The sequence below is a fragment of the Squalius cephalus genome (assembly GCF_949319135.1).
Source record: "Squalius cephalus genome assembly, chromosome: 14".
Lineage (NCBI taxonomy): Eukaryota > Metazoa > Chordata > Actinopteri > Cypriniformes > Leuciscidae > Squalius > Squalius cephalus.
Genome location: NC_137135.1, coordinates 20,852,781 through 20,865,192, shown reverse-complemented (window position 1 = coordinate 20,865,192; position 12,412 = coordinate 20,852,781). Strand labels below are relative to the sequence as shown.

Below are 12,412 nucleotides of genomic sequence, written 5' to 3'. Positions count from 1 at the left end.
CCCACCCCAAGTAAGAAGGAAGTGCATGGTCTTGTGTTTCTCTATTCTGTCTCTTTAAATGCAAATTAATGCTAAGTTATAGTATCATGCTGTTCAAAATATTCATATGCAAGAACAACATAGTATTGTTTAAAGTTCAATTTAAAGTTTCATTGCTCCATATCAGACCCTGCACTTGCTTCACTTAGACATTCCTTTAATTGTTAATTTGGTCAGTTTTATTTTGTGCCCATCATTACTGTATCCACAGCTTTAAACTGAAACAGTGTTTTATCCACCTGTCTTGTAGCATTTTGGTTAAATATTAAAAGTACTTCCAGAAACGGGTTGTTATTGTGCACTATAGTGTCTGGACAACTGACTTTTATTGAGATCATGTGCTTTTGGAATGTGTTGGTCATCTCGTATTTCGAGTGCCTGTGAGGGAGATTGCTACACTGAGAAAACATCTAAACATGCTGGATGGCCTTTTCAAACAACTGAAGTTCTAGAACAGAAAAACAAAAGCTTGAATGTTTAAACTTCATGACAAGCATTTTAAAAATGCAAACCATTGTAATAAAGTAGGCCTGGTGTTTTTTTTGCATATAAATGCTCTGACTAAATAGTTATTGGTAATGTGTGTTTTTTTTGTTTGTTTTTTTTTGGGGGGGGGGGGGGGTTTAAAAAGGGAAGATGAGTTCTAAATTAAATGTCTTGTCAGCTTCTTTTACCGTACTTTTGAATTCTTTACAGCTACTATAGCCTAAAAGACACATGCTGCTCTTTGCTAATACTGTGAATTGTATTTGCTCCAAGATATATTTTTGCACCTGCTTCAACCCTCTTTGGGAGAGGCTGTGGATCTTCTTTTTTTATTATTAAATCAACCACAATCCCCCCCCCCCCCCCCCCCCCCCCCCCCCCCTCATTTTACATGACTTGTTTTGGTTTGGAGTTGCTGAGCCTTTTCAGAATAAGTTATTTGCTTTCTGTCTTTATTCTTTTATCATTTATCACATATAATGGCTCTCTAGGTTTCACAGGTGTTTTTTCTCCCCATTTCAGTTGTGGTGAATCTTTCTACTGTTTATGCACCTTTCTAATTTAGTCTATGCAGCACCCACACAGAATCTTGTGTAAATGTTTTTCACAATAGCCAGGATAAATTAAACCTTCAAAACTGGTAATTGTGCCTTGCTTGATTACTTTTGCTTGCCATCCAATCACTTATCAATAACTTTTTAAATAAAATGAATCTATCTTTTTGTCTGAGCATACTTTTGTGACTGTTCTGCCAGCAAACTTGTAAAAAGGGATTGTGTTTCGCTTAAATTTTCTCTAAAATTGTGTTTCGTGAGGTTTTGTTTTGCAATGGAAATGGCTGTTTTAATCGGCTTTTAGCTGCAATAAATGGAGAAAGACAATTGTGTATACATTAAAACTGGTGTGGGCCATCTTTTCAACCTTTAACACAAACATCATGCAAATGTCAAAGAATTTGATTCAATTGCACTTTTAAAACATAGTGGCTGTGTGTTTTGTTTTTTTTCCCTTACTCGTTCTCTTTATTTTCAGCTGAGGATTGCGAAGCCGATGAGCCTGATAACTTCATTGTCCCTATAGCGGTGGGAGTTGCCCTGGCTGTCCTCGTTGTTATTGTCATACTGGCCTATCTGATTGGAAGAAAGAGAAGTCAAACCTCTGGCTATGAGCAATTTGATTCATAACAATCAATGTCAAGTGTCCATGCAAGTGCTGACAAATCTTGCAGAAATTCAGGAATCAGTTTCAGTATTTTTGTGCACATGAAAATTATTTTGAAATGAGTCGTATTATATGAACTTGTTTTTTCTTGCCAATACACTTTATAACATGATGTGGTGATTCATAAGGCCTGAATGGCACATAACACCTCTTCTGCATCAGTCTGACTGAATTGTTAGTTCTCTTCTGAATAAAATCAGCAGTATTGTCACTCACCACCCCTTTCTCTCTCCCCTTTTCTCCCAGCGGAGGAATGCTTTCTGGATTCTGATTTGAGTTTTCTCGTGCCCATTGCTGTGGGTGTGGCTCTCAGCTTCCTAATCATCCTAGTGCTTATCTCTTACCTGATTGGCCGGCGGAAGAGTCGCACTGGTTACCAGTCTGTATAACTCAAGCTGCTGCCATCTTACCTCTAACCCCGGCTTGTCCTTTGCCACTTATATTTGCTCCTCCTCCTCCTCTCTCTTCTGGTCCTGTTGGCTTCCTCTTTTTCCCTGCAAACTGCTCGACCCTCCTCACTTGCCGGTGCTAACTGCTGATGACACCAGTTTCTAACATGTCTGATTGCTCTAATCATTTAATTTCCTGTGTACGATTTAAACTTTTCATGAATGTGGTATATTTCTGCTTAATCACACTCGAAGCAATGTCAACTGGCATGATTCATTTGTTTAGTGTAAGCACAGGCTGTCTAAATAACCTGGCATTGTGCTGTATGTTAAATGCATGAAGAAGAAAAAAGATGATTTCCCCTGTTTATGGGAGTTTTGATGCATTTTCTTGCTCTAAGGATGCTCAGTTCTGGTTGCTGTGACTTAAATTCATGTGAACTATTACTATAATTTTAGAATTAGGAATCTTTTGTTTATTAACCATTGAATGTAAATGCTCAATTAGTTCTGTAATTGTAATCTTGCAGGGTTTTTTTTTTTGTTTTTTGTGGACGAAATTAGGGGTGAAAAGTATACTGGCACATTCTCTTAATTAGCAGAGCTAATAAGTCACACTCTTGCACTTAGCACATTGTATTATAAAGGGACACTTTTTTTTTTTTTTTTGTGACATTTACCAGCATTTTAACGAGGATTATGTTGATTTATGCTTTTGTTGATTTATGCTTTTGTTGATTCATTAGGTCCCTCTCAGGGAATGTTGGAAGTGATAAAATAGGCCTGTTAGTACATGGGGTTTGTGAATTTAGTCGGTCATTTCTCTGGACGCACGCATACAATGTACAAAATACACTGTTTCTAAGACCAAAGCTACCGTTCCCAGTGCATCTTCAGTCTAATTCCTGCTCAGAATAGTGAAAATATTAATGTGTCCAGACCATTTCATGGATATACTTTTTTTCCTTTCCTCCCCAAAGGGTTTAGCTGTTAAAACAAACACAATTAAACACGTCATTGTACTATAACGTGCCTTTTAGTTGCCTTTTTTTTTCTTTTTTTTTTCCTATTGGACCTATATCTGTCAAGTTAAGAATGTTGGTTCAAGTTTCAGAGTGGAAAAAAATTCAATAAAATAATTTTTTTGTTTTTGTACAGTATTTTCTTCCTCTCTGTTTGTTCCCTTTCTTGCTCTCTGACATTTCTCAAAGTTAGACCTGATATGTTGAACAACTGTAGTTTTACATGGTTCACATGACTTTTACAGTCATAATCTCCAAGCTTCCCCTGATGGACTTTGATCAGCAGCGTTGCTATAAAAGTTACTGATGTCATAAATGATTCTCTTACTGTAATAGTAGAAGCGTCTCTTTGACCTGCATATTACAGTAAGAACTGCTTATCAGATGCACATGATCGCATGGAAGATTGTGTGTAGTGCTGATGTTTTTGTTTGTGTGATTTATGCGTTTAACATTTTGTCATTTATCCTACAAAAAGGATCATCACATGCAATTTATCATAAGACACATTCGTTGCAAAACACATCACAACTGATGTTACTTTAAAGAGAATGGAAAACTGAGCAGAAAGGTTTGATTCCGGTTAATTCTCATCCATCTTTATTGTTTATGCTAGAACATGAGTGCGTTTAAAAACATGAGCTGGAAAATCTTTGTCAGCCAGTGGATATTTCATTGTATTTACTGAATAACAAAGATGTGCAATTACCAATTTCCATCTCACTATTACACTGCTTTTACCATGTCAATATATTCAAATACAATTAATAAATAATACTGTTGAAATCCTTCTTACAGGTAACTGAGCAGATATTTTCACTCAGATGAATTATGTGAAATACTCTTTCATTTTTTAAAGAAGTGATGGTTGCATGCTCGACAAAAGAAAGATCAACTTGTATTTAATTATGAAGCTCTGAAAATGATGAAATGGGATTTCAGTAAAATACATTTGCCTCTGGAATCAAAATTTAGTATCCAAAAAAAAAAAAAAAAAATTTAGTCCAAAAATATACAATCAGTTTTTAATTCTAAACCACATCTGATTTTTATTCCATTAAATGAGCAAGTAAAAAGATAATGTTAAGTCATTTTCTGCCTTTTTTTTTTCATCCAGAGGGGGAATATAATGGAGACGGTGACTTAACGGAGAAAAACATTTAAAAAAAAAAAAAAAAAGTTGTTTTAATGTGTTATATACACATCTGAATTAACAAAATAACAATATAAGTTTTAATACATGTTAATTCTATAATCTACACAGATCTAGAGATTTGTTTTTGCCTACGTCTCACTGTAGACTGTTCGTTTGAGTGATTATGCCTCAGTAGCTATAATGGTGACCTACGTATTTGGACATATTTTCATATTTTTATTTTAACCAATAACGAAACAAAGGCGGGTGTGAGTTTCTAGTGGCTGGGTACTGAATGTGTTACGTTACTGAATGTGATCTATAAATCTCAGTCTTTGCTTACTGGGAAATCCCTTGTTTGAAAAAGTAGTGAAGTAACACAGCTCTGACACGAATAGCACAGTGGCTGCCGGAGGCATAATCAGAGGGCTAATGGGTAAAGACAGCACCCAGTGTGCTATTTCATTCATTATAACATACTCTGAGAATTTTCATTTCAATTTCTCTACGTCTACTGCGATCCTACGCCCCCACTTGTAAAGTGAAAGACACGCTACCCAGGAAACGGTCGGTTGCTGAATCGTTGATGATGCCCTTGCCGTTTAGTTTGCATTGAACATGTAGCTGGGTCTCGGACTGGACTCCAGAAAAGCGCACAGCCACCAATGGGGAAGAGTAGTTTACCTGTTTGTGGAAATGGTGAAAAAAAAACTATGAAATGCTATTGAATTTTTAGGGATTCTGAGATGTGAAATAGGATCACTTACATGTCTCAGTTTCCCATAATAGGGATAGTACCGCAAGTTGAAGACATTGCTTGGAAAGAACTCGACATCTCCGAGGACTTCAGTTGACCCTTTCTGGAAAATCATTGGAGAAGAACCAAAATTGTCACTGTTTAATGACATACTGCAAAGAAATTGGGTTATGTAATGTATTAAATAGATATTGTATAACTTCTTATACATTATAAATGGATTATGCTAGTCATTCATTATTACCTTTACTCCACATGTAACATTTACTGGAGTGCCTTGACCAGGCAGATACCCGAGAATCTGTCAGAAAACAGTCAAGCGTTTTACATACCACTCAACTAGCTATTGAGACTGGACTGATTACATTATAAACTGCAGGATGTGTTCATTTAGTCATCGCTTATATTAACCACAAGATGGCACTAGAGCTTCAGAGCTTTATTTATTCTGTTTTTTGGGGGGGGCTTTGTTATTTTTTACAGTCTATGGTTCTGCCACCAAAATAATTTTTGTATAGCATGTTCCACACTATTATAATCTCACCCGATTCATTTTGACGATGATGCAAGGTTTTCCCTTAGAGTATCCGAAATCTTTGTCATGCGTGCCGGAGCATTCGCCCAGCATGGACCTCTTAAACTGACATGCCTTGCGCTCCGCACTCTCCTCTAAGTCGTCCTGCATGAAATACGTATTTCCTTCACATGGAATGTTCCGCCTCTCCTGCACTTTATCATCATAGGCTGGACGTGGCCATGGCGGGAAACCGTAATAAAAGACATGGAAGAGAAAAATAGAGAGAGAGAGAGAACATAAATTAAGCAAACAATGGCTGAGGCCCAGCCTGGCCTCTACAACTTACAGGCCAGCACAAAAAGTGGGGCCCTGGCAGCACTGAACAGTTACACTGAGTGAATAAAAGGGTTTCCCTCCTTGTCAGTATTTCTATAGACAGCAGGACATGTTAAACAGCGTGCTGGGACGATTTGAATCTGTGCCCGCTGAACAGAAAACGTAACTTCCCTATTAAATTAGTTGTTCAACTAGTTATCTCATGCAAGACTTACGTTTCAAATGGGCTTCCAGTGCTTTCGCATACTTCTTCCACGATTTTTGGTCAGAGGCGTTGAAAGCAATGTCAAACCCATGAGCAACATGTTCTACGTGAGGTGACATTGTCAAACCTGCCAGGAGACAGAGAAGATTATATTAGAATTTCGTTTATGTACTTATATAATAATACAGTTTAGAATAATGAAATAATGAATAATGATTTTTATTTTAAATTTAAGTGCAATTTTAAATAATCCATCCATCTATTCTCCAAATTTAAATTATATACATATTAAATCATTTCTATTAAAAATAAAATAAAAAATAATTATAAAAAAATATATATATATATATATATATATATATATACATTATTTACATTTCCAAACATTCCTTTTGTCATTAGTTGTAATAATCCAGTGAGATTTTTGTATGCACAAGGAGTCTGACTACAGCCGGTATGATCCACACTGAGATCTGATCTCACCATCATGAGTCCGTCTGTGATCACATGAAGTAACAGAAAAAACCAAGACAGACTAAATCCAGAAGAACTGCGGGAACGTCTCCAAGACGCTTGAAGAAACCGACCTGCATATCTACCTGAAAAACTATGTTCAAGTGTGCCTGGACAAAAGCTGTTTTAAATGCAGAGGGTGGCTACACCAAATATTGATTTGATTTAGTTATAAAAGTTAATTGATAAATAAAATCTATTTATGATATTATTTTTGAAAGCATCGTCAATTTACAGCAAGTTCTTAAAATCTTTCGCAGTACTGTAGCTTTGACTTCAAGTGTCTTGGAGACATTGCCGCAGTTCTTCTGGATTTAGTCTGTCTCAGTTTCTTCATGTGATCACAGACGGACTTATGATGGTGAGATCAGATCTCAGTGTGGATCATACCGGCTGTTGTCAGATTCCTTGTGCATAAACAGTCTCACTGGATTATTAAAATTAATGGCAAAAGAAATGTTTGGAAATGTAAACTGATATTTATTACTGATATACAGCAAAATATATAAATAACAGGCTTAAAACCATTTTTTGGGTGAAAATATTAACGTGCCTAGGACTTTTGCACAGTACTGTACGTACTTTTTGAAAGTTCAAAAAGTAAAATGCAGATTTTTCCAACCTGGTGGCATCACCCTGTCATTGTAGGTGGGAGCATATGGACTAATCGACCACATCAGGCAGCACATACAACCAGCAAACATGGCCGCGAGGAAAATGTATAATGCTGAGTAGAAGAGCAGAATAAGGCCTGAAAAAAAGATGAATAAAGCAAGATTCATTGAGGAAACCCCTTGTATGTATTTATTAAAATAACTGATTGACATATCGAGGATTTGCATAAATAGAATGTGAGATCAGGTTAACACATTTTGTCATAACAATTTATTTTAATCAAGTGACCATTCCAATACATTAAACTTAGTTAGTAATTCTAACTTAGTAATTCTTTTTCCATAACCTTTCCATTATGGAAGAGTTCAAGACACTAAAGTCAATGAAACTTTGAGAGTAAAAAAAAAAAAAACGAGGCGCAACCATTGTCCTTTAATTTTCAATTAAGACTCCATTAACAGCTGATCGAATGGGACGGGTCGTCAAACGGGGAGGCTTTTGCTGCGCAGACAATTTTGCAGGGACTAGCTGCAGCCCCCAGCCACAAAGGCCTTTCTGTTTGAGCCTAGTGAAAATTCTCCCAGCTGTCCTTTCACTCAGGAACACAGTGAACCTCCGGTTGCCATCATAGTGACGGTCTTTTGCAGCCATACAGAGCCACAGCCAGCTCCAAGGAGCCTGATCACCCCATTCTGGCATTGTGAGGCCTCTGCACTCTCCTTTCATGGGACACGCATCACAGCACTCCAGCAGCCCCTCCCCTGCTCTAAGGAAGACTACGGCTGTTTATTTAATCCACCTCAAACACATTCCCCATCATACCATGCCCATCTAAAGCGTGGAGATATTGCATTGCATCCACACTCAATACGAGGACATTGGTGCATTGACATTTTCTTCTGCCATCCCCAGGACACCCCCATACTGCTCTTTAAAGTACTCGTCCCAATGGGAATTTGCTGTGTTGCTCAGCAACCGGACGTTTAGCTGCAGCGATTGGCCGCTCCGTCATCATCGGACTTCTACAGGAAATGCTCACTGCCAAAAAAAGTTCTGAGCTCGGACCCACACAAAAAACGCTACATGTTAAATTGCGCTGTAGATTTGAGAGCGTGTTGGAGGAGATCTGGAGGTCAAGGGGGCTTTGGGAAAGAGGGAGAGGAAAGCACGGTAGGGGTAAATGGAATGTGATCCCGGGCCAGCAAAGGGACTGTGACATTCGCTCTCCCACTGAGGACCATTCCCCAGGCAGTCTGTTTTTGTCAAGATGTCTCTAAGCTATTCTGTGCACCTAAGTAAACAGTAAGCTTGGACATGCACACACACACACATGCACCCTCAGTGACAGCGTGCACACACACACGCACACACACACACACTTTCTGTCTGAGCGAGCAGAAGCACAATTCATCCCCCCTTCATCCCCACAACTCATTCCCACTACAAATAACTCCACTAAACATGGAAAATAATGAGCAAAAACAATAAGCAATGGTCTCACTTGCCTTTGCTTCTACAGCCAGACAGAACTTCACTAATTGAAGACTTTGTTTACAGTCCAAGTACAATTTAGATGCACTCCCTCAACCACAGACAAATACCCTCTGTTTTGCCATTAAAACAGGTATCTCATTGTGCACATTCAAATATAATTTTGTCTCATTACTCACTCCAGCTCTTCCCCGAGCGGCCCATAAACTCCTTCGTTTCGGCGTTCCACAGGTAAGTCTTTAGGTCGTCGATTTTCTCATGCAGCGTCCTCTTGGGCTTTGGCTTGGGCTTCCATTTCTCAAAGTTAAGGTCATCCTGCTCCAGAGGCTGATGCTCTACCAGTCCTTCCTGTTCCACTTCCATGGCCTCAGCTAGTTCGTGTTTATGAAGTGATCCTGCACGCTAAAGATAACATGGAAAGTCGAAAAATAGTATTCACAAATAAGTTTCTGAATCAGATCCCTGCAACAAGCATTAAACGTAAAAACTCACTTTAATGTGGATAATATTGTCTGATCCTCTTAAAAAAGGCCAGGAGACAAATATTTATCTTCAAAACAGTTAAAAGCAAGTGTAGGATCTCATTCAGTGTGAATGAAAGACGTTTCAGAATCCCATTGATCTATGAGAGGCAGAAGAAGACCCACACACTCGCTGACCCATGTTGGGAGATCTAACCTCTCACAGCTGCACAAGATCGGCAGGGTCACTCTTCAGCCAGATGTTACACACTCGTTCTCAATATCAGGACACACATAAAATACACTTTAAAAACTGGTGAAAAATACTTTCACAGCATTTATTAATATAGGTTCGTGTTAATTTCTAAAAAAAAATGTCAATTGAAATTGAAAAATGTCAATATCATTGCATTGTGAACGAACATGAAATAAAGATATTTAATATAATTGAAGCAAACTGCCTAGATTAGATTACATCAATAATAGTCCTTTTTTAACAGTTCAGGTGTAAACAGCTCCTTAAAGGGATAGTTCACCCAAAAATGAAAATTCTGTCATCATTTAGGCTACTTACCTCAACTTCCATTGTATTTTTTTTTTATGGAAGTCAGTGGGGTCCATCAACTGTTTGGTTCCCGACATTCTTGAAAATATCTTCTTTTGTGTTCAGCAGAAGAAAGAAATTCATACAGGTTTGGAACGACTTGAGGGTGAGTAAATGATGACAGAATCATTAAAATCACAATTTAAAAAAATAATAATTTGGTGAGCTATCCCTTTAAGGTACCAGATGTATTTCAAATGCCTCTACTACAATATATCAAATAGTAATAATAGGCTACTAATGATGAATAATTGCCAGTGTAAATTTACCAAAATAGTGATGAACAGGTGAAACGCTTTTGGTGACACTCCTTCTGTACCAAAAGTGAATTTTAAAAATGATACAAAACAAAATGACCTACAAAACCGCGTTATCTAGGTTCTATAATGTTTATACTGTAGTCTATAGAGCACTAAATCCAGCAAGATATGGTCATTGCAATGCCCTCATCCCTAATCAAAAGTAACCACATTACTCTGATGCATTGTGGTTATGGTCACTTGCCAGTTTTGAAACTTTGTCTTCCAGGAGCAGGTCCTCCGCCCCTCCCGCGGTAGAGTCGCGCTCCATGATCTCTCACTGAAGAATAAAGGTACTTGTTAAACCAATCACATATACGAGCGGTCCAAGCGATTTACTGAGAGATTTCAGTCCACGAATTAAGTCTGCAGCCGTCCAAAGTTAGTCAAATAATTGCTCAATCTTATTTCTTCTTCTTCTTCTTCTTCTTTTAAGTGAAGATAATATAATATTTCGATGTCTTCAGGAAAGAAAAGGGGGGGAAGGAAAACATTAATGCCCAAAGTGCCCCCCAAAATAACTTCTTGATGAAGGCACTGGTGTGATGTCTTCAAGTTCACTTTACGCTGGCTGAACAAACGTTATTTCTGGTCAAGAACTGGTCGTGAATTTCATTGAGTTTTCCCCTTACAACGGATGTCGGGTGTGGAGGAGCTTCTCGCTAGGAGTCGAGCATCATAGTGAATGGAGTTGAGCTGGACAGGGAAAGTGGGGGTGGGATACAAAGTGGAGTTTTTTGGCAGAAGCTTCGTTTGGTGTTGTGTGGAATTCTGCACACGCACACCGCATAGTCTCATTGTCTACTGAAACAAGCTCTATGCAAAGACCCACAGCTTTATAAGTTTCTGTTCTGTTCTGCATTTGCCGTTGTCAATCACTAAGTAGGCTAGTGCATCAGCAACTAGTCTACATTAGAACAGTGAGGTTTAATATGCAGGACACTTCACTAAACAATCCCCATTGACTCGCTGGGCTTTTAAACTGGAGAAAGATTAGCTATTCACGCGCATTAAGGAGACAAACAAAATTGTGACATATGGGTCCGCTTTGGTCTGTGTTGGCGTCAAAAGCGTAATAAATTCAGAAAGTTGTCATCAAGATTAATATTTGTACACAGATCACGTTGCGCTCCCTAAACCCGCTGATTTTTTTAAACCTCAAAAGAACTCGCGTCATGGAAAATTCGGTCTTGTCTGGTTCTTTCTGCTTCTTTGGTGGAGAGCAGGTCATTCAAAGAAAGACCATCAAGGACTGAAACGAGCAAATGCAGTCATTTACTTTGTGACAAAACTAAGCTGGAAGAACAGAGATTAATAGGCTATATTAATGTCGCTGCGTTTTATTTCATTACAGAAACAAGCAGGCCTAGTGCTTGCTTGCTTGTGTAAAAGATTAAGGGTGATCGAAGCTTCCATTCAATTCCTTTTACTTAAATACAACTATTGGCCTATGTATTTTACGTTACTCGGGTAGCCTATAACTATAGGCCTAAGTAGCCTATATAGTAGCCTAGGCTAAATAAGCAAGCACCATGAAACTGAAATCACTTAAATATGGCGCAGTGTTTAATTCCACACGTTTTGAACTCTGCATCACCTCAATAGACTATAATTTTATTCATGCGAGTGTGTGTGTGAGATACAACTATTAATATGAACAATTTGTCAAGCGGCACGAGTGAACAGTAAAAAACAAAAAATGCATCAGATCTGCAACGAATTCGGGTTTATAAAATTAAATAGCCTAGCCAAGGCATATAGCCTATATATAACTTATTCAGAACTTATTGTAAAACCCCTCAGAAACTTTCATTTATATTTTTAAACTTATTTGTGTTTGTTCACAAGACCAGTTGATGGCGCACTTTCATTACTTTGATATTGATTCAGGTTCAGGAGGAGACTTTCAAAATAGTCAAGAAAGCTAGGCCTATAGCTGCACCAAATTATTATTCTATATATTATAGGCCTATTGAATGTTCTTAAAGTATTTTCAAGTAGCTTAGTCTGTTAGCCTACTTTTCTTTGCATGCTAAGTAGACCTAGCCCTATTTGGAGAGATGGACATGTAACAAAGTAGGCCCTACATTTACTTGAGTAGCCTACTATACTTAAGTACACTTTTTGAGTATCTGTACTTTACTTGAGTATTATTTTTTATGGAAAGTTTTTACTTTAACTTCACTACATTTGAAAGACAAATATCATACTTTTTACTCCACTACAATTCTGTCAAGTTCCTTGAGTAGAAAGTAACGTCAGTCAGGGGATGATTTTGGTTGCAGGGGTTGCATTTTGGTTGGAAATGAAAACGTCAGAACC

The 12,412-nt window shown here is 37.9% G+C and overlaps 1 protein-coding gene across 3 annotated transcripts; it reads right to left on the bottom strand.

Annotated features, from left to right (window-relative positions):
• Positions 1-3,732: 3,732 nt before the first annotated feature.
• On the bottom strand, positions 3,733-10,773 carry atp1b4 (ATPase Na+/K+ transporting subunit beta 4). Of its 3 annotated transcripts, none has more exons than XM_079892804.1 (8): positions 10,296-10,773; positions 8,906-9,128; positions 7,243-7,371; positions 6,118-6,234; positions 5,594-5,793; positions 5,294-5,350; positions 5,060-5,152; positions 3,733-4,976 (listed from the first exon to the last, which is right to left on the bottom strand). In XM_079892804.1, the coding sequence occupies exons 1-8, from the start codon at positions 10,359-10,361 to the stop codon at positions 4,815-4,817; spliced, it is 1,047 nt and encodes a 348-aa protein (XP_079748930.1). In that variant the 5' UTR covers positions 10,362-10,773; the 3' UTR covers positions 3,733-4,814. The 3 variants fall into 3 exon arrangements, with proteins under 3 accessions (XP_079748930.1, XP_079748931.1, XP_079748932.1); XM_079892805.1 differs by lacking the exon at positions 10,296-10,773 and adding an exon at positions 10,061-10,269; XM_079892806.1 differs by lacking the exon at positions 10,296-10,773 and adding an exon at positions 9,219-9,463.
• Between the last annotated feature and the right edge of the window lie 1,639 nt (positions 10,774-12,412).